The sequence below is a fragment of the Pongo pygmaeus genome, chromosome 4 (assembly GCF_028885625.2).
Source record: "Pongo pygmaeus isolate AG05252 chromosome 4, NHGRI_mPonPyg2-v2.0_pri, whole genome shotgun sequence".
Taxonomy (NCBI): domain Eukaryota; kingdom Metazoa; phylum Chordata; class Mammalia; order Primates; family Hominidae; genus Pongo; species Pongo pygmaeus.
In genome coordinates, this window is record NC_072377.2 from 97,549,175 (window position 1) to 97,575,097 (window position 25,923).

General features: G+C 36.2%; 1 protein-coding gene across 11 annotated transcripts in view; it reads right to left on the minus strand.

The window, feature by feature from the left end:
• The window catches only part of ARB2A (ARB2 cotranscriptional regulator A), a 500,239-nt gene that overhangs the window by 63,262 nt on the left and 411,054 nt on the right, over positions 1-25,923 (minus strand). Inside the window, exon 11 of one of the 11 annotated variants that reach the window (XM_063665007.1) lies at positions 783-911. The exons of 9 other annotated variants lie outside the window; for them this stretch is intronic. In XM_063665007.1, coding sequence (XP_063521077.1) covers positions 907-911 — 5 coding nt within the window. In that variant the 3' untranslated portion in view covers positions 783-906. Of the gene's footprint in view, positions 1-782; positions 912-4,508; positions 6,660-25,923 lie in introns of those variants that run through there. One more of the 11 variants, XM_063665004.1, reaches the window with a different exon arrangement.

Consider the following 25,923-nt stretch of genomic DNA (forward strand, 5'->3'; position numbering starts at 1 on the left):
TAGATGCTCCTAACTATGTACATGGACTGTCAACACATAACAATAGACCAAAATCATAAAAACAAGTTTTATTCATGAGTTGTAAATATAAGAGATGTGGTATAATTTGTGGTCCATAAAAAGGAAATTTAAAATTTTTATTCCTTTGGAGTCCAGAAATGAATCTGTAAACTGTAGATCACAATCTATACTTTGAGATAATGCCAAAAATAATAAGAGTTGTAGGATTTAAGTCTTATCAGTTCTTGGTGATGAGGTGCATACATCAAAAATTCTCGCAGTGACAGGTTTCTGAATATTCCTTAATTATTCCTCTCTGCCTTTATGAGGTTTTTCTTAACCCTTCCAATGGCTTCCCCTACCTTTCTTCTTACATCCTCCTCCTTTAGGCTGAAACCTCCTTGTACCCTTTCTTCTAAATTACAGTATTAATTTCCCCACCTCTGGCTGTTTAGTAGTTGTAGAAGTCAAAATTTGCATTTTCCTTAAACCGTAAGCTCCTAATGGGTACTAATCATACCTTCCATTTTTACATATCTACAACCTCTTATAGTGCCTAAACTAGTTTTAGTTTAGTATTCTTGATAGATGCCCACTGTTGGAAATTCTCTTTTTTTGGTTGGTGGTGGGGGGTGGTGGGGTGGGGCAGAGTCTTACTTTGTTGCCTAGGCTGGAGAGCAGAAGTGTGATCATCGTTCACTGCAGCTTCAAACTCATGGGTGCAAGTGATCCTCCCATCTCAGCCTCCTGAGTAGCTGGGACTACAGGCGTGTGCCACCAGGCCCAGCTCGCTTATTTATTTATTTTTGTAAAGACAGAGTTTTGCTATGTTGTCCAGGCTGGTCTTGAACTCTTGGCCTCAAGCAATCCTCCTGGCGTGGGGATTATAGGCATGAGATACCATTCTCAGCCTGGAAATGATTAAGAATGCATTTTTAAAAGTCAAGCCATAATTTAGCTAGTGATATTCATTAGTTTTTTGAGCCAATTTATAGGTAAATTCATATCACAGCTCTTGCAAACTGAAAGGTGAATTTCACTGCCAAAAGACAAGATCTCAATGTCACTCTTAATGACTTTAAAGATATAAAGTTTGGATGTGAAGGAGGAGTAAGGAATGACTAAATTAGAATGTTTATGATGCTACACTTAATTTTATACAATCTAATCTCAATCACTAAATTTCTTTTTCTACTAATTTTTTTCTTTCGGTGAGAAAAAGTTACTCTAATTTGAAAAGCAATATAAAAATATTATATTCTTAAAGCTTTTAAAAAAATTATTATTATATTTTGAGATAGCATCTCAGTCTTACACAGGCTGGAGCAGTGGCCTGATCTTGGCTCACTGCAACCGCCACCTCCTGGGTTCAAGCGATGCTCGTGCCTCAGCCTTCTGAGTGGCTGGGACTACAGGCATGCACCACCATGCCTGGCTAGTTTTTATATTTTTTAGTAGAGTCAGGGTTTCGGCATGTTGGCCAGGCTGGTCTTGAACTCCTGGCCTCAAGCAATCCTCCCAACTCAGCCTCCAAAAAGTGCTAGGATTATAGGCGTGAGCCACCATGCCTGGCTTGTTAAAGCTGTTTAATTAGTAAGGCAAAAATGACTATGATCTATAAAAGCAAGGCAGATGGCAGTCCACATATATAAGAATAACAAAAGAATGGGGATAGGGCCTTGGCTGACAGTGTTTTTTAAAAGCAACATGAGGACAAAGAAATCAGAAGCTTTCCAAATTACCAAAGAGGCAGACAAAGAACAAAATGCAAATTTGAGTCCACTTAATTCAGTGCATTGAAGATGGTATTTGTTTTTTTGAGTTTTAGGAACAGTGGATAGGATAAGTACATGAATTTAGAATATTCCTCTTCACTTCATTATGCATTTTATTCTTCTTTACCACTATACTTTGATTAAAGCTATTCTTATCAAAGTCTTCTCTCTTCATCTTATCATTTCTTATCATTCATCCAGTTCCCTCCTTATTGATCATCAGACCACGAAAGAGACAATGGATAGCTCTACCAGAGTCAATATATAATGCAGACATTGCATCTACTCAATCTACCAGGTCTGTCGATCTGCCATGGGGAAAACTGGATTGGCCTATAATTTTGTTCACAAGAGCAAGCTGATAATTACACCAAAACCTGTGATCCCCAAATGTCTGAATAATGATTTTGGAACTTTCTAAATATCTAAAATAAGTTGATGGAACTATAACTTTAAAAGTCATCCTAATTTGTATGTTTGACGTGAAATACCACATTTATCCCTTCCTAATTCTAGTTGTTCTTACCACTGCTGTATTCCCTACACCATACAAAGTGAAAATAAAAACCAGTCTGCCAAAGAAGACAGCTTTGTTCTTTAGAGTTGTGAGTGAATGAACAAATCAACAAGCACACACAAAGTACCTTTTTAAAAAGTGATAAAACTCAACAATTAAGGGTGTGGTTTCCAGACAAATGTAACACTTAAATGGTAAATCTAATGTCATGGAAGTGGGAAGAACTAGTTAATATTTGGGGACATGTCTTCTTCTTACCCGACTGACAAGACAAGTTATGAGAGGCACTGTTTTCAGGTTTGAATGGGGCTAACTAGAGAAACCTATTTGCAAAAGGTTACTCAGCCATTAAAAAAAGTATAAAACAGAGTATCTACATTTGTAAGGCAGCATTAACATTGTGGATTCTTAATGTTATTAAAATTCTTTAATAGAGAATCAAGGGAAGGAGAACTTGTTTTTCAAATTACGTGTTGTTGTCATGTTGGGGCTATGGAAAACCTTTCCCCATTGCAGTATGCAGAAGGCAAACTTCTGCATACTACAAATGAAATCTGCATTGGTCAGAAGTAGCTAATTTGGAGGGTGTACACAGTCCGTTAGTCAATGGTGACTTTTATATTCTAATCATACACACCGTTGTTAGACCCTTACATTCTAGTCAAATAACTTCTAGGTCATGTTAGAAGTTTCACATGTTGGTAAAAAAGAAATTTTAAAGTTATGCACTTGCTATTTTTTCTTTCTTATCCTGAAACTTCTCTCTGATCTCTAGACTATTTCCTTAAATAAAGGTTCTAACATAAAAAGAGAGCATGGTTAAATGCCAAAATTTTGCTCCCAATTTTCCCTCCCAAACCTGTTCTTCTCCTAGACTTCCTTATCTTAGTAAATGGCACCACCCAGATGTTCAAGCCAACAATCTAGGAGTCATTTTTCATCCTTCCTATCCCCTCACTTCCCATCTCTAAATGATTATGTTGGACACTTCTTCCCGTCTCCAACTCCTGCCACCAAAATCCAAGTCACCATAATTGCCTGCCTAGGCTACTGAGCCATCTTCTTAAGTGGTCAGCTGCTTACCCGCTTGTTCCCCCACCAATCCACTTTTAATCTAAAATAGATATGATCACTATCCAACTCAAGACCCTCAGTGGTTTCCCACTGTACTTACAAGAAAATAAAAATTTGGACTCCAAGGCTCCAAGGCTCTAAGCAATGTGGCTTCTGCCTAGATCTCCTCCTTGTTCTACATGCTTCAGGCTCATTCACCTTCGTTTGTTCCTTCAACAGGAGCAGCCCCTCCTCAGTCTGCCTAGAGTGATCCTATGATTTTCAAGGCTTAAGTAAATTCAGTAGCCTTTTTTGAAGGTAAAGGAAACATACTCAGCATAACTCAGGGCCATGTACCATGTCTGTTATTTTCACTTAGAAAGGCCTTCTATGTTGTTAAGTTTAGGAAAAAAACAGCAGATTAAATTCCCACAAAATGAATATTCTTTCACATAGGAACAATTAAAAGCACAATCTCATTCTTTACATGTTGTATTTAGTTATGCCTAATGAGTAATGAGAACTTACAAACATAATATTTCTTGTACATTTCTGATTATGAAAAAATTATGAGTCTAGAAAGGGACAGATTTTCTCAAAGACTACAGTCAATCCTCTGTTTATGTATAAAAATGCAATGGTGATTATACACTTTACAATGCTGAAATGTTCCAAATTACTTTCATTTACAATTGTACTATTTAAAATAATTTTCTAATTATTTTTTCCTGCTAGAATTTTTATAAAAGTATAAGAGGAAAGTGATTTTCTTATAATTGACTAGTCTGTCTCCTCACAGGAGCATCCGGAATGCCACTATTTCAGGACTTTCATTGTGATATACAAAATGCCGACACTGATCATGCACTTGAAAATGATGAATTGTTTTCCTCATTAGTAAGGGAAGCATTATAAACCCTCAAAACAAGATATTTTCCATATATTTTATTCAACAGGGTACTGGTAATTTCAAACCTTCCAGAATCTTAAAGAAGCCAGATTAGTCTAAGAAAATAAATATACACTGTCATCATTTCTGTGTATCAATTGTTATTGAGTAGTAATTGTCAACAATTATTTTACCATGCGTTTTGTAATCAACTCAAAAGTACAGAATATAAAGAAGCACAGTATAAAATCCAGCCTTGTTTTTTTTTGATACGTGAAGTAAAGAATAAAGATAAAAGCCCAAATGTAAATAAGTCATTTTAGATGATACAGTGAACTAACACAGAATTACAATATTACTTGAAAATTTTTTCTAAATGTCAAATAATAAGAGCTGAGGATTCACATCCTTAAAAAACCCTTATGTATATTGAAATCATTTCCAATATTTGATTAATAAAAAGTAGGATTTACAATTCTAATTGATAATTGGAAATACCGTCAGACTTCATGTTATTTAAAAAATGAAGCAAAATTTGATTTACAAAAAAATTTTTGGACATTTAATACTTCTTTCCAGAATTTTTGAGATGACCCCTCAATTTTTCAACGAGCTCTTATACTAAAAAAGAGGATCAAAGTTTGGAAAAAATACCACTGTAATGTACTGACTCATTTTTAAGATTTTTATAATTGGTCACTGAAATAAATAATCATTAAGACTTAAAACTTTAAATGGGAGGAAAATAAAGTAGCTTGGAAGAGGATAAAGGTAGAAGATAGTGTGAAGAAAAATAGAAATGTTACAGACATACTAAAACTAATTTATTTCAATGGAAAGAACTGGTAAGTAAGTAAGTATGCTAGTAAGTACTGTCTAAGGAGATAGTAACTTTGAGGAATGGCCGAGTGAGTTCTGCTTAAGATCAGTTTATTTTATTGTTCCCTTCCAAAGGTGGGTCTAAGTCGTATTGAGAATTAGCTCCAAATCTTAAAGAAGAATTTTATTGTATTGTTATCAATTATCAGTCTTCTAAATAACACAACATATTTACATATGAAAAGTCAAACAATCCCAAGTCTCTTCCTACATCTGACTTGGGCATGACAATGTTCAATACTTTTAAAATGATGGGGACTGAGAATAATATTAACTAAAGGGTTAACCATCTTTTGGCAGTAGTCTTAAAAAAGTAGTGATAGAAATGTTGCTGTATGCATCACTAATATTCTTTTTTTTTTTTAGATGGAGTCTCGCTGTCACGAGGCTGGAGTGCAATGGCGCCATCTTGGCCCACTGCAACCTCTGAAGCCCTGGTTCCAGCAATTCTCCTGCCTCAGCCTCCTGAGTAGCTGGCACTCACCCCCACACCCAGCTAATTTTTATATTTTTAGTAGAGACGGGGTTTCGCCATGTTGGCCAGGATGGTCTCAATCTCCTGACCTTGTGATCCACCTGCCTCAGCCTCCCAAAGTGCTGGGATTACAACCATGAGCCACCACGCCCGGCATGCATCACTAATATTTTAGTGCATTAAAAAATTTAAGCTAATGAGATAAAGAAGAAAAAACAACTAATGATGGGCAAGGAATACTTAAAGAAAACCCATAAAATTTAGTCCAGAACTAAACTGTGCTTAAATTTGAAGAAAATAGAATTTTAAAATTCTACATTTACACTTAAAACTATGGTTTACAAATATGATTTTGGCATTAGCTATTATTAGTCTTTAATAGAAAATTATAGAAAACCACGATCTGACTTGGCCCTTTTAATCCTATCACCAGAAGTTTAATGTCTGACCATGGATGTTATCCTCAGTTTCTCGCATTTCTACTTGGTCTATTTGTAACTTTAGCTACTGCAGAAACCAAACCAAACCAAACTTCATTTTGTTCACTAATGCCAACACACATGAAACATAATTGTCTCTAGATAATGAAATATAATATTTTTTAAAGTATCACTTGATAAAGGAAAAGTTTCTGAAGTTAATAGAATCTCTTTTATTTTCTTCTAGTTCTATTTCCTTTTTCTACTTTACACTGTAGATTTTATAGATAGCCAACAGAATCTACATTTCAAGTGTGAGGTAATTTTAAATGAAATAATTAAAAATAGACAGTTTTTAAGCAGCACTGCTTACTGACCCTGACAGTTTTGTTTTGGGACACAGAATATAAAACCATTTACTCAAGAGTCTTTGTGTTCAGCATAAAATATTTAAAATGTCTCATTTTCAAGAGATCTGGTGGGAGTTCACGACAGATGTGTTCTTTCTTTCTCTCTTCTCTTTTTTTTCTCTCTCTCTTTCTTTTTTTCTCTCTCTTTCTTTTCTCTTTCAGCATTATTGTGTCAAATTAGCACTGATGATTTGCCCATAGCAGTATGAACTTCTTGGAGGAAGGAAAGAAAAGTACACCAACTTCTCCAGAGAAAAGAACAAGTTGGCATGGGAAAGAAGAAAGACACTTCGTTTAAAGAATGTATTTTGCAGCAAATGCCCACAAACAACCCATAGAGAGTTCACTTATTTATGCATCACCATATGATTATTCTGACTGCCTTTAGTCTCAAACAGGGAAAGCCTCCGTAAAAAGTATTCTCCAGGTGTTAGTTTAGGTTTGTCATTATTTCCTATTTATAGACTCTGTCTAGTAAAAGAAGACAAATTACTGTAAGTGGGGGTAAATGTGATTAAACGAGTCCTCTGAAGATAAGAAGTTACATGGACAAGGGTCATTAACACAAATGACCTCTTTTTGCCAGAACATATTTTTTTAATTTAGTGGATTTGAAAAAAACTGCAAAGCAAGAATAATCTCTACTGCACATACTCAAAGAGAAACATATCCCTTTTATTCTAATAAATATTTTCATGACTTTTCAGTATTTTAATAACATACTGATAGTGCCAAAATACTCTCAGAATACACCAAGAACAATATTGGAGGGATCATTTATCTTAAGGAGTCTAATCGGAAACACTTAAGCAACATAGTTATAATCAGACAAGACATATAACACCAAGAATGTAAGTTAGTGGAAACAAGATCATGGGAATCAAATGGAAAGCTGAAATTTGTAAAGTTTCAATTAAAACATCTACACTCTTTCTTTCACCTGATTGTAGCCCCATATGGCAAGGTCAGCCCTTTCAGTGAACAAACAGCTCAGTCGCCTCCAGTGTAGCTGTTATCTTCCTCAACAAGGGGAGACATTTGGCACGGCCTAAATCTGGGGCATGAACCCTGGCTAAGCTTAAGACATTTATCTGACAGCATCAGCTGACACTCCACAAACACATTTGCTCTCCATGACCTCAGAGCATTCGTGATTAATCAAAAATGTATCTTGGATCTTGAGAACAAGCTACAACCAGGCACATACAAAAAAGAATATGCTCTCGATCTCGCTTATCGACTCAAGAGGTATATTGAATTTAGAAATAGCAAATAGAATAAAATGATCAATATGTTCTCACTTGTCCATGGAAGAGCAAACTTTATCCCTCAAGCCAAAGACATTGATCATGTAAATGTTTCAGAACTGCTTTCAGACTCAATAATGCAAAATGCACATGGTTTATTGGGGGTAGAGAAGGAGGCCTGCCAAAGAGGAGCTTTTGCTTTAACTTAAAAAAATGTATAGCTTGAAGACATAAAGCATTATGCTTGTAGTGTGCTATATTTTTTTTACAAACTGTGTGTTCAACCTAAAACCTTTTTTGGTATCATGTTGCTGAATGTTCTTAATAAAACATTACAAAGGAGACTTTAAAACTTAATGAAGGAACATTATTTGTGCAGAGAAAACTCCCTGTCTTAATTTTAAATGAGACACAGTTATAACATATCCCCTATGCACTGTTTACAATTTATAATTTATAATTTATGTCTCTTGGTTCAAACTCACTATTTTCTAAGTAATGATTAACATGTGAATACTGTAATATTCTGCTTCTCAACCAGTATAGTTTAGTATATTTTCATTTTCATTTGTACTTTTCACTTTCTAATAACAATACTGAATGCTAATTAAAGCAATGGGAACCAGAAGTCATATGCCCCACCCTTGATAATATGAAAATGATTATTATTAAAACAAACCTCTACAATTGAACTTATTAAATCTCACACTTGCCTGATTACCCACTGGCTAGGTTACGGTTGTTCATGATCCTACAGCAGATCATTCTACTAAAGAAAAACTACATGTCCTGGTCCCTGTTGGCATGGCAAACAAATTTTCATAGCATGTGCTCACTCTATAAAATGGTGGTACTAATTAGAAGATATAAACTCATGCTGAGATATGATATGAATTGGCTTTATGTATCTACTAAGCTCACAGCAGTACTAGATTTATACTGTTGTTGCTTTAAACTAACACTAAACAGAAAATTCAACTTCTAAATATGTATAAGAAAGCAAAAGTGATTGAGTTGAAAAAACAAAAACCTCACTCAGCCCCTCATTTTTGGTTTCTCTTCTAAAATGCTTCCTGAGTGCTTAGAGGTTGCCCACTACTTTTCTCCCATATGTTTACCTAACTTAAATTCTTCAAACATGAATTGCAAGTACCAGATAGCACAGCTGTATGTTTTGACATCCATGGTGAAAATGAGCAGAAAATCTAACTGTTCCATATCAAGAAGTATTTTTACTAGTGCTAATGTGCCTTAAATACCTTGTTCCACAGATGAGTGGCCTGGCACCTGCTGCATGAGAAATAGCCAATTACTGTTCAGTGTCTCTAATTTTCTGATTCAATTAGCATGCTTCAGAGCTTTCCAGTTTAATTGCAAACTACTTCACAGTTAGCTCTCTGATTAATCATTGCCCATCTGCAAGCCATCGGAAAACTTAGTGGAACAAATTTGTGTACTTTGGAATGCTGGGAGCTTAGCAAATCAAACTTGTTTTGGTATATAAAGCTTTAATTTTGTTTGCCCTTTTCAGCTGCACTTGTAAGAAGCTCTGTACTGATTAAACAGGAAGTCTGGACAATAATATGCTACATTATGCATATAATTACTGTAAATACAACCAAGATTGTAGAAACATCATTTAAGGTTAGGCACTAACATGAATGGAGAAGGGGGTCAAGAAAACACATTTGGAATCAATTTCTTTCCATTATGACCAAGTACAAGTATCAAGAAAAAAAAAATGCTGTGTGACACACAGTGATGTCATTACAGCACCTGTTCCCCTGAAGATATTTTACATTCTGGCTTTTCATGTAGTCATAAAATCTTTCTTGTTATTTAATTAGTAGAGTACTAAGTTTTATAAGCTTTGTTTACAAAACATATATTAGGGATTTTAAAGCAAACTGGCACCACATTGTTTATGCTTCATTTTGCAAGCTTTCTTGCTGGTCCACTGAACGTATGAATGATAATGTCAGAAAACAAAACTGTTTTTAATCGAACTTTGGCTGGATTTTAAATTATATCTTAACCTATAATCATGATTTCTTCATTCTGAACAATGAAGCATGAATTGCATATTCTGTTCACTCATATGAACAAATACCATAGGGGGGCGATTCCTCATTGTACAAGGAAGGAGGCTGGATAAAATGAACTCCTAAGACCTTTTCAACTCTCTAGTTCACATTTAAAAAATCTGAAATTATTCTAATATAATTCTTAAAAGCTGCTAAACAAATATACAGTATAAGAAATCTTGTTTCCAAGAATAAATTTTAAGCTCCAAGAGAGCAGGGACCATGTATCTAGCTCACTGCTGCATCACCAGTGCCTCACAGAGGGCCTGCACATTTTTGGTGCTCAATGACTGCTCGTTGGGTGAAGGAAATGAAAGCAGTATGGGTTCTCAATTTCCCGCACCATGTCACAGTGCCAGATTGGACACTGTGTTTTCCTTCTGTAACCTCAAGAGGATGCAGTCATGTTATCTCATAAAGATGTCGACAAATATCATCATCCTACGAATATCTGGCATATCTGGCTGAAAGAATAGTATGGAGAAAAGGGTGCTTTCCTAATTAAGATGACCTGCAATGATCTGCTATTAACAACAATGAAAAGTAAAACTTCCCCATCTTTTATGCAGATTCTTAACATATTATCAAAATATCTAAAAGATAAAAGTTAAAACTCAATTGCCAGCTCTAAAAATAACAAAGTTTGAAAAGTGGTTTTTGGAAATCACATGATGCACAAAAGTTCATGTAAAAAAAATTAAAGATACAGATATTCAGCATTGAGTGACTCTTTGACTGTCTTAACAGTAGACACAGATGAGACCAAGATTCCTATTCTGTCTCCCTCTGTTAAGGGCTGTAAAACTCAAGTGGGCTGACTTCAAGCTTCTCTGAACTTTGTAGGCAGCCAATATAAAAAACGCTGAGAAGGTGTAATCTGATCATAGCCGCTCAGGCAAGTGAGCAGGCATGCTGCCACATTCTGCTGCCCACGAGCAGGGAAGCACGGCTGGAATCCCCACTAAGATCAAATTACAAAATAATCAAGCTTTGTGGCCAGGCGGGCACGAGAGGCTATTGTGAGGTCATGAGATAAATCAGGGACTAGCCTGGACAAAACGGGGCAGTCAAAAATAACATTTTTGTATCCCACTTGCAGCATGGTTCTCTGCAAAAATAAACTGTTAATGATGTTCAGTTTTTTAATTCAGGAAAGGGCAAATGGCTCCCCCTGCACAAGCTCCCACCAATTGAGCCTTATGTTTAGGGATAAGCAATTAAACCCTACACATCAAAGAAAAACAGTGAGCTGTCCAAAATGGAATTTAGCCAAGGAGAGACCAAACTGGGCCTCGGTCTCTGTCCTGGGGATCTCAGTGCTACTTCTACCTCTTACCCACTGTGTAGCCGAATGTTTATGTATATCAGAATAACAATGGAACAACTGAGTGGATATTGAGTGAGCATGATTGCAAAGCACATTGAAAATACTTAAAGGACCCAAATGTGTTTTGAGAGGGTAGCACATCTTGGGTCAAGAGAGTCATTCCTAGAAATAATCCCATTATGCAAAAAGAGCAGCATATTCTTTGGGAAATTCACTGATAAGAGATGGCTCTAATATGGCACCAAACGCCAGACAATACTGTTTGTTATACAGAGAAGTGTTAACTTTTTTATATGGTTCCCAAAGCTGAACCTACTATAGAAATCGCATTTTAGTTCCTGAGAAGCTTCAACATGACTGTCTGTATCGTATCAAATGTAAAAGACAACAAAATTATAGAATTCAGTTATCCTTCCATCAGAAGAGAAATATAAAATTCCAAGTGAAGATTTCTTAGGAAAATAGCAGGACACCTAAGGAACTACTGTTTGGTAAACTCTTGCTAGGGCAATCATAATCAAGGTTGGCAGAAGAAATATTTCAAAGACAACAAATAAACAAGCAAAAATCTAAATGTGGCTGAGTGCGGTGGCTCACGCCTGTAATCCCAGCACTCTGGGAGCCCGAGGTGGGTGGATCACTTGAGGTCAGGAGTTTAAGACCAGCTTACTCCTGGTCTTACTCACCAACATGGTGAAACCCCGTCTCTACTAAAAATACAAAAATTAGCTGGGCGTGGTGGCAGGCGCCTGTAATCCCAGCTACTAGGGAGGCTGAGGCAGGAGAATCGCTTGAACCCAGAAGGTGGAGGTTGCCGTGAGCAGAGAGTGGGCCATTACACTCCAGCCTGGGTAACAGAGCAAGACTTCGTCTAAAAAAAAAAAAAGCAATATAACTGAGGTTTTTTCTAAACAAAAGTAATGAGCATACTAACAAGTCAATGGCAAGCCATTTTGTAAATATTACCAACAGGGACTTCAAAGAAACACTTTGAGATGGTCTCATGTGAACTGAGGATCATGTGTTGGTTTTCACTTGTTTCCTGATACACAGATGAATTACCATCGGCAATGTTTTTCTTAGACATAAAAACCATATACCTATTTGCACACTACAAATTCAAAGAGTGTTTTTAACATAAAAGGTGGAATATAAGTGACTATGAAGTTCATAACAATTTCTAAAAAATGAAAATAAAAGCATAAAGTAGTCGCTTTCTTTAGATAGGGAATCTTATAAGCGATACGAAATTCAACATCTACTGTACTTTAAGCCTATATCTTATTGATAATTTAAAATTATAATTAGTGTTCTTGGGACTGAATGCTACATAGAAAACTAAATATGCACATATGTATGAGATGTGAGATGCTGCTGCAGGAGAGAAATACCCTATTTTTAAAGCAAAAAAAAAAAAAAAATCTTAGTGAAGTCTATCCTTTCATTTATATGTCTCATGTAAATTACACATAATTTTAAATCTTCAACACGTTGAAAATGTCCAGGTCTCATGGCGCTTCTCCTTTATTATCTTCGATTTTTCACTTGGCCATGGCAATGGAGGCTTTCTAGAAATATTTAGGAATTAAAAATGATATACTTCAAATTGAACTAAGAAATGACCACTAGACAAAAATTAATTTTTATTTATATAATCTGGTTAAAAAATATATGATTTTTCTACTCTAAAGGCATTTTCTTATGCAGTAACACCACAAAAATAGCTTAAGTTTAAAATAGTGGATTTCCCATATGGTTAGTCCACAGCAAGATAAAGTTGTAAATGAGGGGACTATGTGAAGAAAACATAAAAAAGCCTTAAGGGCACATGCAAAAAATGTGATATTGCATGATTTACATACACAATTTTATGCCCCAAAATTCAAAGAGAAAAACTTAATATGTCATAACTTAAACTGTATTTCATATAAAGTATTCCTGATTACGTATTTAACTCAAAGATACATAACTCAATTTAGAGCATAATGTGGGAGAGGAGTTAGTAAGAATCTAACCTTTTGCATTTCTTGACTTTTTTGGGCTTGTGGTAATGTTGTATTTATAGAGATTCTACACTTTCAAATTTAAGTCTTGAAATGTCAAAAAAAATCCCAAAGCTGAGATCTCACAGAAGGTGATTTTTAACAGTCCTTAAAAGTAAAGACTTATGATCTTCTGACAACTGGAGCTTTCACATTTTAAGATTTAAAAATTTCAGTCCTAATATTACATAAGCATACACATCGACACACTTTCAAAGATTCCATCATCTTTGATAGGCCTGGAACAAAGAGGAAAATAAGAAAACAAAAAGTTGTGAGGTTCAGGAATACTGTTTAAGTATAAATATAAAGAAGTAAATACTTAAAAACTCTTGTGTATTTAAAGATGGTCTCTTATAAGAATATATTTCCAATGTAAATCACAACATCTAGTTAATTTTTGATTATTTGTCATAATAAAAAGTGGAGATTCCCCCAATATTTTAGAGTTATAACTAGAAGAAACAGAGTCTCAGAGAACTTAAGTGATTTGATGAAAATCATAATTGCTAGTTAGTTTTAGAGTTATATCTGGAATATATCAAGTATCTTGTCTTCAAGTTTCTCCTCACTCTCATAGCTAAAATTTTCAACGTAATTCTTGGAATTCATTTATTTTCAATGTATCCTGCTATCATCCATGTAATTATAGGTATGCCACAAACTGTTTAGTTTTCTCATCACTTTCAAGTCAACAAGTATTTTTCTACCACCTACTATGAGCCAGATTTAGAGATTACAACGATGGTAAGACAAAGGTTAATCTGATTATTAGGTATTTTATGGTCTTATGAGGGAAAGAGGATTGGCACACAAATGTCATTAAAGGCACTACTTAATTTGACCAGAAAGGTGTCAAAGTCAAAGGTAACATTCAGTTTCTGATTACCAAGATTAAAGACAGGGTCTGGACTAAATGATGTCTCAGTATCTTTCTAACGAAGTTTTGAGTTTTATCTTTCCCTTTCTTCTATTGTTTCTTAGATAGATTTATAAATAAGTAGGTAATTGATAAGACCAAAATTTCCAGTAATTTCAGTGGAACACAGTGATGTGTTTATGAATAGGTACACAATAAACAAAGCCTTTTATCTGCAAATAAGTTTGTGAAATTATGCATTTCTCTGGCACAGGCCTTTAATGTGTTAATGTGCAGTGTATCTCCAAGAAGAAGATTTTATATGTAATGTTTCCTTTTTTTTCAATCAAGAAAAAAAAATCCCCCAAATAGGCGCCTTTATTACTATTTTGAGCTCTCAGAATTACTATTCCCAGTTGTATAGTTTGGGAAACACTAGCTCCAGACTGTTGTAATATTCTAACTGGTCTTCTGAAACAACCCGTCCTACACATGCACTGGCAAGATAATCCCCCTAAAGAGTTGCTTTCATCAAATTTCCCTGTTCCAAAACCTCCAGTGACTCTATGTGGCCTATAAATTAAACTTAAAACTCTTTAGACTCTCTAGAGATACTGCTTGTAAATTTCTCTGTAACTTTTTCTCTCACAATTTCCTTAAACAAACTCCAGTCACAAAGCTGCTGAGTTTACTGTGGTCTGCCTTAGATCCCATCCACTACTTTTCTGTGCCTAGATTGCCTTCCTCTCTCCACAAAATTACCAGTTACTTCTCTGATAAAACCCAGTTTGGGCTCTATCTTCTCAACAAATTAGCACAGTATGCAAACTCTAAGCTAGTTACCTGAACCACATTTTGTAAACTTGTTATCTTCTTTATTGCTATTTTTCTTTTAAGTATATATTTTCTGCCCCTTGTGGCTACATTGCATAAGTTCACTGAGGCCAGGCACAAGCCTCGCATTCCAGAATTTAGCATATTCTTTTGTACTTAATAGTGTCATTTTAAACGATGATAATGACAAGACTACTGATGACAAAGTAAAAATAAGAAGAAAAGAGAGGAATCTAAACCAGGAGTCCAAATGATCATTTACAAACCAAATACAGAGTGGTTTACAAAAATATTAACTAATTTTTCCAAATGTCAAATGGTAACTGCTCAGGCAAGAGTTTTCAATTTTGATTTCTGACATATCCTAAATGTAGAATATAAGTGAAATATTTGGTAAATATTGAAATTCCGTTATTTAACGTTTTCTTCATTTAAATGCTCTTAAGTGGCTTCAGCTTATTTCACATAAAGGAATAGCTTTAATTCAAAATGAGATTTTTATTCCAATGCAGAAGGTTTAAATTAGGAGGATGATTCAGTAACAAATACTCTAAAATATTACCTGTTATAATTAATAAATTTGACAAAACATCAAAGTACTAAATAGTTTGTCCCTTAATTTTAGGATACAGTCTAACTTAAAAAAAAAAAAAAAACACAACATTTCTCACAAGCCATTTGATCTTGCCCATTGGAAAAAATGTGTGTGGCTTACTAATATTTGTCATTGCAATATTAATCCTGAAATTTGGATAAAATTTAACTTCAGATAACACAAGGCCTTGGTGACTTCCCACCTTGTAAAAAGTCCCAGTTTTTAGACATAAAATTTCCCCGAATTTCTCTTTTTCTAAACTGAAAGAAAGGAACAGCTCTTGAATAAATTTTGATTAGGCTAAAAGTTTTTTTTTAAAGATATATATTTTGAACCAGAGATGAAAATGAATTCCTTTTAAGATGTAAAAATAACATTACCCTTTCTGAATACACAGTACGTATTTTTAAAGAAACTGTATTATATTTCAATAGTTTAGTAATTCTTGTCAATGTTATTAATTACTGTAATTATGTCTAGTACTTGCATTGATACATGCGTACTTTCTCCCTTTTTACAAAACCTCTATTAGAGGCTCTGGAAGGTGTAAGCCATGATAGCAGTGACCCTGTCAAACTCTTTTTCTCTGTAACTCAGGGCATAGGACTGTGCCTGGCACATAGTAGACACTTGATAAATATTTGTTAAATAAACAGGTAGCTGGAACATATGCTCCATGAAGAAAATGAATGTATTTGCATGTTGTTAGTTAGGAATCTGGCCCTGGGAGTCAGAATTGCAGTGTTTGAGTTCAGGCTGCACTATTTCCTAGCTGTGAGATCTCTCTAAATCTATTCCCTCACTTGCAAAGTGGAATGACACTAGAATCTGCCTCATATTGTTACCGTGAGGATTAATCGACATAAATACCTGACATATAGGTAGCACTCAATACAGGCTAGCTGTTATTATCATTATTAACATCATCACTATCTTCTTCATTTTTCTTGTTTACTACTTATCTCCTGTTTTAAGCACATAACATATGCTCAATAAAAATTTGTTAAATAGAGAAATGAATCAATGAAGTGCAGCTGTACCTGTACACACAAATGTTTTGCTACCCTCAGTATACATTTTGTCAGGATTCAGACAAATAGTAAAAAGTTTTAAAGCACAACTTAAAGTTAGTGTGATTGAGTTTTTCTTATTTGAATCTGCTTTTAAGAGATCCAGTCACATAGTCCTTTGGAGAATAGAGTTCTTTTTATTTCCTTTTCGAATTTCTGGTAGTACGTAACACAGATGTTTGCATCATTTGTACTAACAAATATCCTAGTTAGCAACCAAGTCACACAGGTAAAAATTAAAATAAATGACCACAGACTAAAAAGGGGGTAAACAGTGCCACTCTCATGATATTTAACTACCTTAACAAACCAGTTTGTAGCATTTATATTTCTTACAATATTGCTGTACGTTGAAGTGTTATAGTGAGGATCATTGCTTTTACACTTTCTAATTTAAAACTTCAGTTGAAATTGTGCAAGTAGCAACTAAAGAGTTATATTTCTGTAAAGTGCCTCATTGTGAGCAGACAACAGAAATAAGTCTCAGGTCATATGGCTCTGAGGTATTTAATTCATCACTGACTTACATCCTTTTAGATTTCATGTTTGTAATATTTCTCATCAGAAATGTCCTATATTAAAGAGTACTGATAAGTTTTCTAATTTATTTTGAGCTTCACTCAGCAAAGATGGTATCAGATTACAGAATAGCCTGGTTATATTTAAGGCTTATATTAGTTTTTTTTTAAATTTATAAAATCAATATAAACTTTAGCAGTAAAGAATTTAGGTTTTCTCTTTTTAAAGACAACATAAGTAATGAATAATTATTTTGAGTGGGTAAAGAAAGGAAGGATAAAAGACTCTGATAATAATCTTAAATTCCTCCATTTACTTGTTTACGTTCTTTCTACAATTATTTTCCATTTCCACTGTATTTTCCAGATTGAAAAAAAGTTAAAAATCTTATAAAATATTCACAAGCCCTTCCTCTTCCCCATGACATTTCCCACCAATGTACTGAAAAAAAGAACTGCAAGTTCTAAAAGCTGATTCTCTAAGTGAGTGGTTCTAAAAAATCTTAGCTGTTAGTTTGTTCACTACAAAATAACCAGAGGGTGCTTAAGCCTCACCCAGGATTTACTGCTTCTCATGTCTTGGTGACTGAATGGGCACATGTGTCAAGGTGAGAGGAAAGAGAACTAACCAGTATTTGCTCATCTATCTAATCCAACTTCTTTCTAGTTTCTCCTCTCCTTCCTTGCCTCTTTCTACTTTCCCAGGCCTTGAGTATGGGCTTCTTATATGTATTCCCAGCCCTTCTGGGGTTCTAGAAACAAGTTCATGTTGAAGCTGCCTGGTCATTTATTCTGGACCAAGGCTGCCAAAATTCCAAATCTTAACTTGAAAGAAATACTTAACAAATACCAATTTTAAAGCATATGTAAATCATCTCCCTTTAATATAATAACAGCAAAAATGTACTGACTATGTGTTAGGCATGAGCTAAGTGCTTTACATATATTATTAGCTGCTATCACACATTAAAAAAGAACCCAAATACAAATATTTTTCCAGAAGCAAGTGGAGGTGAGGAGGGTGGTATTATTTTGATTCTGACTTCATTCACATTTTTTGATAAACTGACTTTTTATTTTTAGTAACGGGGGATGAGTCTCTCAAAAATAAATAAAGGTTGACAAAGGTGTTGGTGAAAGAAGAATCAGATATTCAAAAGATGCTTCTTTCTACTCAAGTCCAACTATAATCCTGGGAGTCTTCAACATTCCCATGAATAACCTATCCAAGGGTCTGACTGCTAGATTCCTTGATCTACAATGCCCCTTTATTCCAGTCCATTTCACCTGCCCGTTCTTGATGTTTTACTCTGGACATTGCAGCATTCTTTTGAAACAATAAATTTAGACATTCCCCCAATTTGACCACAACCTCCTATCTTTTTAAGCATCTTACTAAAATAATTCCCTTTCTTACCTTAAAAAAAATCTTGTAGGGCTTCCAGTCCATTTATCCTTTCCTTTCTTCCTATTAGCCCTTGTTTTGTTTTCACTTCTCAACCTAACTGCTGGAAGGTCATGGTCCAACATTTCATTGTGTTTTCCTAATCTGCTAGGTCCCACTGTCCATTTAAGGTACTTGCCTGAAACACTGCAAGGTTGGATAAACCCAGCTGACTGGCTTGTCCCTGGCTAACATATTGTTGCTCCTACAAACAAATTATCATCAACCACAACTCAGCCCTCAACATTGTTCAGCCATTGTACTATGTAATTCTAGACAACTCTCCAAATGTTATCATTTAAAAGTTAAAAAAAAATCATAAAGGCACTAAAAGAAAATAAAAGAGAACATATGCATAATTGTGGGGAGGGACTTATGGCATGACAATAAGAGTAGAAACTAAAAAAAATTGCATTTTTGGCTACATAAAAACTAAAAACGTTGGCTTAGAAAAAAACCTTAACAAACTCCATAAGCAAAGCAAAAAGATAAAAAGGCAACTAGGCAAAAATATACCACATACAATAAGGACTATTATCCATCATATATAAAGAACTCCTACTAATCAATAAAGAAGTGACAAAGACTCAATTGACAAGAAAGACCTGGTAATATATGAGATAAATATAAATGGTCAATAATTAATAAAAATAGGCTCAACCTCACTGCTTACCAAAAAAATACAAATTTAACTGATTTTTTTGCAGAATAACAAAGATTAAAATAACACTTAAGACATAAATGTAAACTTGTATAACTATTTTGCAGAACAATTTGGCTATAATTTTCCAAACTAAATACATGTTTACCTTTTGACCTAGAAATTTCACTTTTTGAAATTTATTTTACAGATACACTAGCAAAAATGTACAAAGATACTTACTTCAATACTGTTAATATTAGCCAAAAAAGGAAGAAAAATGAGTAACTTTCAATAGATACTGTCAAATGGTGGCATAGTCAATCAATTAAATGCAATATGGTTGCTAAAAAGACAAAAGTTGTATCTACATACTACTACATGAAAAATATCCAAACTACAATAGGTAATATGTACATTTTTTTGGTAAATAGAACATATTATTTTTATAATTGGAAAAAAGCAATAAAAGGAAAATCAAGTTATAGGACAATGTGCATATGAGTCTGTTTATTTGGAAGCCTGTGCACATTGCTATTAATAGAAACAGGTTATTTCTCAGGGGTGGTATGATAGGGAATTTAATTTCATCACTTGAATTTTTTTTAGAATGGCCATTTTTAAATAAAAAATGTAGACATTTTTATTTGTAAAATGAAGCCTAACTTACATTCTTCACTTTTTAAACCTCAGATTGCAATCTTCCCTTTTCTTTCTTCACCTGGTCTTCTACTTCCAGGCAAAACCAAAATTTATCAGAATGGAATTCTTTAACTTTTCTTTTCTATTCTTTTTTTTTTTCTTTGAGATAGAGTCTCGCTCTGTTACCCAGGCTGGAGTGCAGTGGCATGATCTTGGCTCACTGAAACCTCCATCTCCTGGGTTCAAGTGATTCTCCTGCCTCAACCTCCCAAGTAGCTGGGAATACAGGCATGTGCCACCATACCCGGCTAATTTTTGTATTTTTAGTAGAGATGGGGTTTCACCATGTTGGCCAGGCTGGTCTCAAACCTCTGACCTCAGGTGATCCACCTGCCTCGGCCTCCCAAAGTGCTGGGATTACAGGCGTGAGCCACCGCGCCTGGCCATTCTTTAACTTTTCACTACCAAATCTGAAGACCTGTCAGCATTAGGCTCGTGCTCCTTCTCTCTAAAGGCAAATTTTCTCCCAAATTAAGCTCTCAATCAAATCCTGCCTTATCTTCAAACGCATTTCCATTCTATAGCCTAATTATCTGCATCTTCACATTCGGACTAGCTATTTATACAATTTATAATCATTCAGGTCTCCTTCACCTTAAACAAATAAACTAAAAGCTCAGTTGATTCCTCCTTTTCTTCCAGTTGTTTCAAAAGTTTTCCTTTCTCCTTCATAGTCATTTCCTTTTCTTTTTAAAAAATTGTGTTTATTTATATAATAATCTCTCTCCCGAGCCTCAGCCAATATATTTAATAGTTTAGTGTCCATTTCTACTTGGAGGTTTTGCAGGCACCTCAAACTCAGCATGTCAAAACTGAACTCATCATTCTCCTAAAAATATTTTCTCTGTTAATGAGAGGCATCCACACAATTGCCCAAACCAAAAGCCTGGACACCAAACTGATGCTTCTGCCCTATTACCCATGAAAGCTGATCAATATTCAGGACCCACTGAGTTTCCTAAACAGCTCTCACATCAAATGATTTTCTCCATCTCCACTGCTTCATCCAGGTCATCATGATTTAACCAGCTTTGCTTTTAGTCCTGTAACTCTCTTAATCCATTACCCTTATCACAGTTAGACTGTTCACTGAAAAATTCAAATCTAATCATATTATATTCCCTTTCTTAGAATCCCTTTTCCAAGTTTTTACAAGGCTGAGAGAGCTCTCCATGACCTGGCTCCTGCTTATTTCTCTAGGGTTATTTCTGTTTATTGTCCTACCCTCATACTCTATTCTCCACATATTCTCTTGCCTTTGCTTAGAACTCGAAACACTAATTTCTGCGCCACCACCCTCATCCCCTACACAAAATTTTACTCTCACTGACCTGGAATGGCTAACTTACATTTTTTGGGCCTTTACTTTTCAAGAACAGGGGCTGTACTTGTTGTGAAGGTTGTGTCCTTAGCACCTAGTATAGAACCTGGCACATGTCAAGTGCTGAGTGGCTGAATATAAGTGAAGGGTATTATATAAAAAACTGGCATTAAAAGGGCTGATGAATTGTTAAAAGTTTTACTGCCATCACCAGACTAGGCCAAGTTAGTTTCCCATACTGCTAAGACACAGCATTCTCTGACACATCTGACCACATAACTAAGAAAGATATTTATCTGGAGTCAAGCCAGTCCTTAGACTCACCTTCTGCTCTTTTCTTTTACCTTCAAATCCAGCAGAAATGGGTCAGAAATGTGGATATGTGACACATATTCAAAATTATTTGTCTAGAAACAAAATTAAAAAGTTCATCCTAGAAAACTTGTTTTCTGTCTTTTTTTTTTTTGAGACGGAGTTTCGCTCTTGTTGTCCAGGCTGGAGTGTAATGGCGCAATCTCAGCTCACGGCAACCTCTGCCTCCTGGGTTCAAGTGATTCTCCCAGTGAGATCAATGCAGAAGGTGGGCGATTTCTGCATTTCCAACAGAGGTACCCAGCTCATCTCATTGGAACAGGTTAGACAGTGGGTGCAACCTATGGAGGGAGAGCTGAAGCAGGGTGGGGCATCTCATCTGGGAAGCCCAAGGGGTTGAGGAACTCCCTCCCCTAGCCAAGGGAAGCCGTGAGGGACTGTGCCATGAGGAATGGTGCATTCTGGCCCAGATACTACACTTTCCCCATGGTCTTCACAACCTGCAGACCAGGAGATTCCCTAGAGTGCCTATGCCACCAGGGCCTAAGTTCCAAGCATAAAACTGGGCGGCTGTTTGGGCAGACAACGAGCTAGCTGCAGGAGTTTCTTTTCATACCCCAGTGGCACCTGGAATGCCAGCAAGACAAAACCGTTCAACTCCCTGGAAAGGGGGCTGAAGCCAGGGAGCCAAGTGGTCTAGCTCAGTGGATCCCACCCCCATGGAGCCCAGCAAGCTAAGATCCATTGGCTTGAAATTCTCACTGCTAGCAGAGCAGTATGAAGTCGACCTGGGATGCTCCAGCTTGGTGGGGAGAAGGGCGTCCGCCATTACTGAGGCTTGAGTAGGCAGTTTTCCCTTCACAGGATTAACAAAGATTCCGGGAAGTTCAAACTGGGTGGAGACCACCACAGCTTAGCAAAGCTGAGGTAGCCAGACTATCTCTCTAGATTCCTCCTCTCTGGGCAGGGCATCTCTGAAAGAAAGGCAGCAGCCCCAGTCAGGGGCTTATAGATCAAACTCCCATCTCCCTGGGACATAGCACCTGGGGGAAGGGGTGGCTGTGGGTGCAGCTTCAGCAGAATTAAATGTTCCTGCCTGCTGGCTCTAAAGAGAGCAGTGGATCTCCAGGCACAGCACTTGAGCTCTGCTAAGGGACAGACTACCTCCTCAAGTGAGTCCCTGACCCTGTGCCTCCTGACTGGGAGACACCTCCCAGCAGGGGTTGACAGACACCTCATACAGGAGAGCTCTGGCTGGCATATGGCGGGTGCCCCTCAGGGACGAAGCTTCCAGAGGAAGGAACAGACAGCAATCCTTGCTGTTCAGCAGCCTCCGCAGATGATACCCAGGCAAACAGGGTCTGGAGTGGACCTCCAGCAAACTCCAGCAGACCTGTAGCAGAGGGGCCTGACAGAACAAACAGAAGAATAGCATAACATCCAAAAAAAGAACGACCACACAAAAACCCCTTCTGAAGGTCACCAACATCAAAGACCAAAGGTAGATAAATCCATAAAGATGAGGAAAAACCAGCACAAAAAGGCTGAAAATTCCAAAAATCAGAATGCCTCTTCTCCTCCAAATGATCACAACTCTTGGCCAGCAAGGGAACAAAACAGGATGGAGAATGACTTTCACAAATTGACAGAAGTAGGATTCAGAAGGTGGGTAAATAACAAACTCCTCCGAGCTATAGGAGCATGTTCTAGCCCAATGCAAGGAAGCTAAGAACCTTGAAAAAAGGTTAGAGGAATTGCTAACTAGAATAACCAGATTAGAGAAGAACATAAATGACCTGATGGAGCTCAAAAACACAGCACGAGAACTTCGTGAAGCATATACAAGTATCAACAGCCAAATTGATCAAGCAGAAGGAAGGATATCAGGGATTGAACATCAACTTAACAAAAGAAAGCATGAAGACAAGATTAGAGAAAAAAGAATGAAAAGGAACAAACAAAGCCTCCAAGAAATATGGGACTATGTGAAAAGACCAAACCTGCATTTGACTGGTGTACCTGAAAGTGACAAGGAGAATGGAACCAAGTTGGAAAACACTCTTCAGGATATTATCCAGGAGAAATTCCCCAACCTAGCAAGACAGGCCAACATTCAAATTCAGGAAATACAGAGAACACCACCAAGATACTCCTCGAGAAGAGCAACCCCAAGACACATAATTGTCAGATTCACCAAGATTGAAATGAAGGAAAAAATGTTAAGGGTAGCCAGAGAGAAAGATCAGGTTACCCATAAAGGGAAGCCCATCAGAGTAACAGTGAATCTCTCTGCAGAAACCCTACAAGCCAGAAGAGTGTGGGGGCCAATATTCAACACTCTTAAATGAAAGAATTTTCAACCCCAAATTTCATATCGAGCCAAACTAAGCTTCATAAGCGAAGAAGAAATAAAATCCTTTACAGACAAGCAAATGCTGAGAGATTTTGTCACCACCAGGCCTACCTTACAAGAGCTCCTGAAGGAACCACTAAATATGGAAAGGAAAAACTGGTACCTACCACTGCAAAAACACACCAATTGTAAAGACCATCGACACTATGAAGAAACTGCATTAACTAACGGGCAAAATAACCAGCTAGCAATCATAATGACAGGCTCAAATTCACACATAACAAGGTTAACCTTAAATGTAAATGGGTTAAATGCCACAATTAAAAGACACAGACTTGCAAATTGGATACAGAGTCAAGACCCATTAGTGGGCTGTATTCGGGAGACCCATCTCACGTGCAAAGTCACACATAGGCTCAAAATAAAACAATGGAGGAATATTTACCAAGAAAACAAAAACAAAAACAAAACAAAACAAGCAAACAAAAAAGCAGGGGTTGCAATCCTAGTCTCTGATAAAACAGATTTTAAACCAACAAAGATCAAAAGAGACAAAAAAGGGCATTACATAATGGTAAAGGGACCAATGCAACAAGAAGAGCTAACTATCCTAAATATATATGCACTCAATACAGGAGTACCCAGATTCATAAAGCAAGTTCTTAGAGACCTACAAAGAGACTTAGACTCCCTCACAATAATACTGGGAGACTTTAACACCCCACTGTCAATATTAGATAGATTAACAAGACAGAAAATTAACAAGGATATTCAGGAAGTGAACTCAGCTCTGGACTAAGCAGACCTAATAGACATCTACAGAAAGAACTCTCCACTCCAAATCAATAGAATATACATTCTTCTCAGCACCACATCACACTTATTCTAAAATTGACCATATAATTGTAAGTAAAACACTCCTTGACAAATGCAAAAGAATGGAAATCATAACAAACGTTCTCTCAGACCACAGTGCAATCAAATTAGAACTCAGGATTAAGAAACTCACTCAAAACCACACAACTACATGGAAACTGAACAACCTGCTCCTGAATGACTATTGGGTAAATAAAAAAATTAAGGCAGAAATAAATACATTCTTTGAAACCAATGAGAACAAAGACACAGTGTACCAGAATCTCTGGGACACAGTGAAAGCAGTGTTTAGATGGAAATTTATAGCACGAAATGCCCACAAGAGAAAGCAGGAAAGATTTAAACTCGATACCCTAACATCACAATTAAAAGAACTAGAGAAGCAAGAGCAAACAAATTCAAAAGCTACCAGAAAACAAGAAATAACTAAGATCAGAGCAGAACTGAAGGAGACAGAGACATGAAAAACCCTTCAAAAAAATCAATGAATCCAGGAGCTGGTTTTTTGAAAAGATCAACAAAATAGATAGACTGCTAGCCAGATTAACAAAGAAGAGAAGTATGAAGAATCAAATAGATGCAAGAAAAAATGATAAAGGGGATATCACCACTGATCCCACAGAAATACAAACTACCACCAGAGAATACTATAAACATCTGTATGCAAATAACCTAGAAAATCTAGAAGAAATGGATAGATTCCTGGACACTTACACCCTCCCAAGTCTAAACCATGAAGAAGTCAAATCCCTGAATAGATAAATAACAAGTTCTGAAATTGAGGCAGTAATTAATAGCCTACCAACCAAAAAAAAAGTCCAGGACCAGATGGATTCACAGCTGAATTCTAGCAGAAGTACAAAGAGGAGCTGGTACCATTCCTTCTGAAACTATTCCAAACAGTAGAAAAAGAGGGAATCCTCCCTAACTCATTTTATGTGGCCAGCATCATCCTGAGACACAACACAGAAAAGAAAACTTCAGGCCAATGTCTCTCATGAACATCGATGCAAAAATCTTCAATAAAATACTGGCAAACCAAACCCAGCAGCACATCAAAAAGCTTATCCACCACGATGTAGTCTGCTTCCTCCCTGGGATGTAAGACTGGTTCAACATACGCAAATCAATAAACATAATACATCACATAAACAGAACCAATGAAAAAAACCACATGATTATCTCAATAGATGCAGAAAAGGCCTTCGACAAAATTCAACACCTCTTCATGCTAAAAACTCTAAAAAAATTAGGTATTGATGGACTGTATCTCAAAATAATA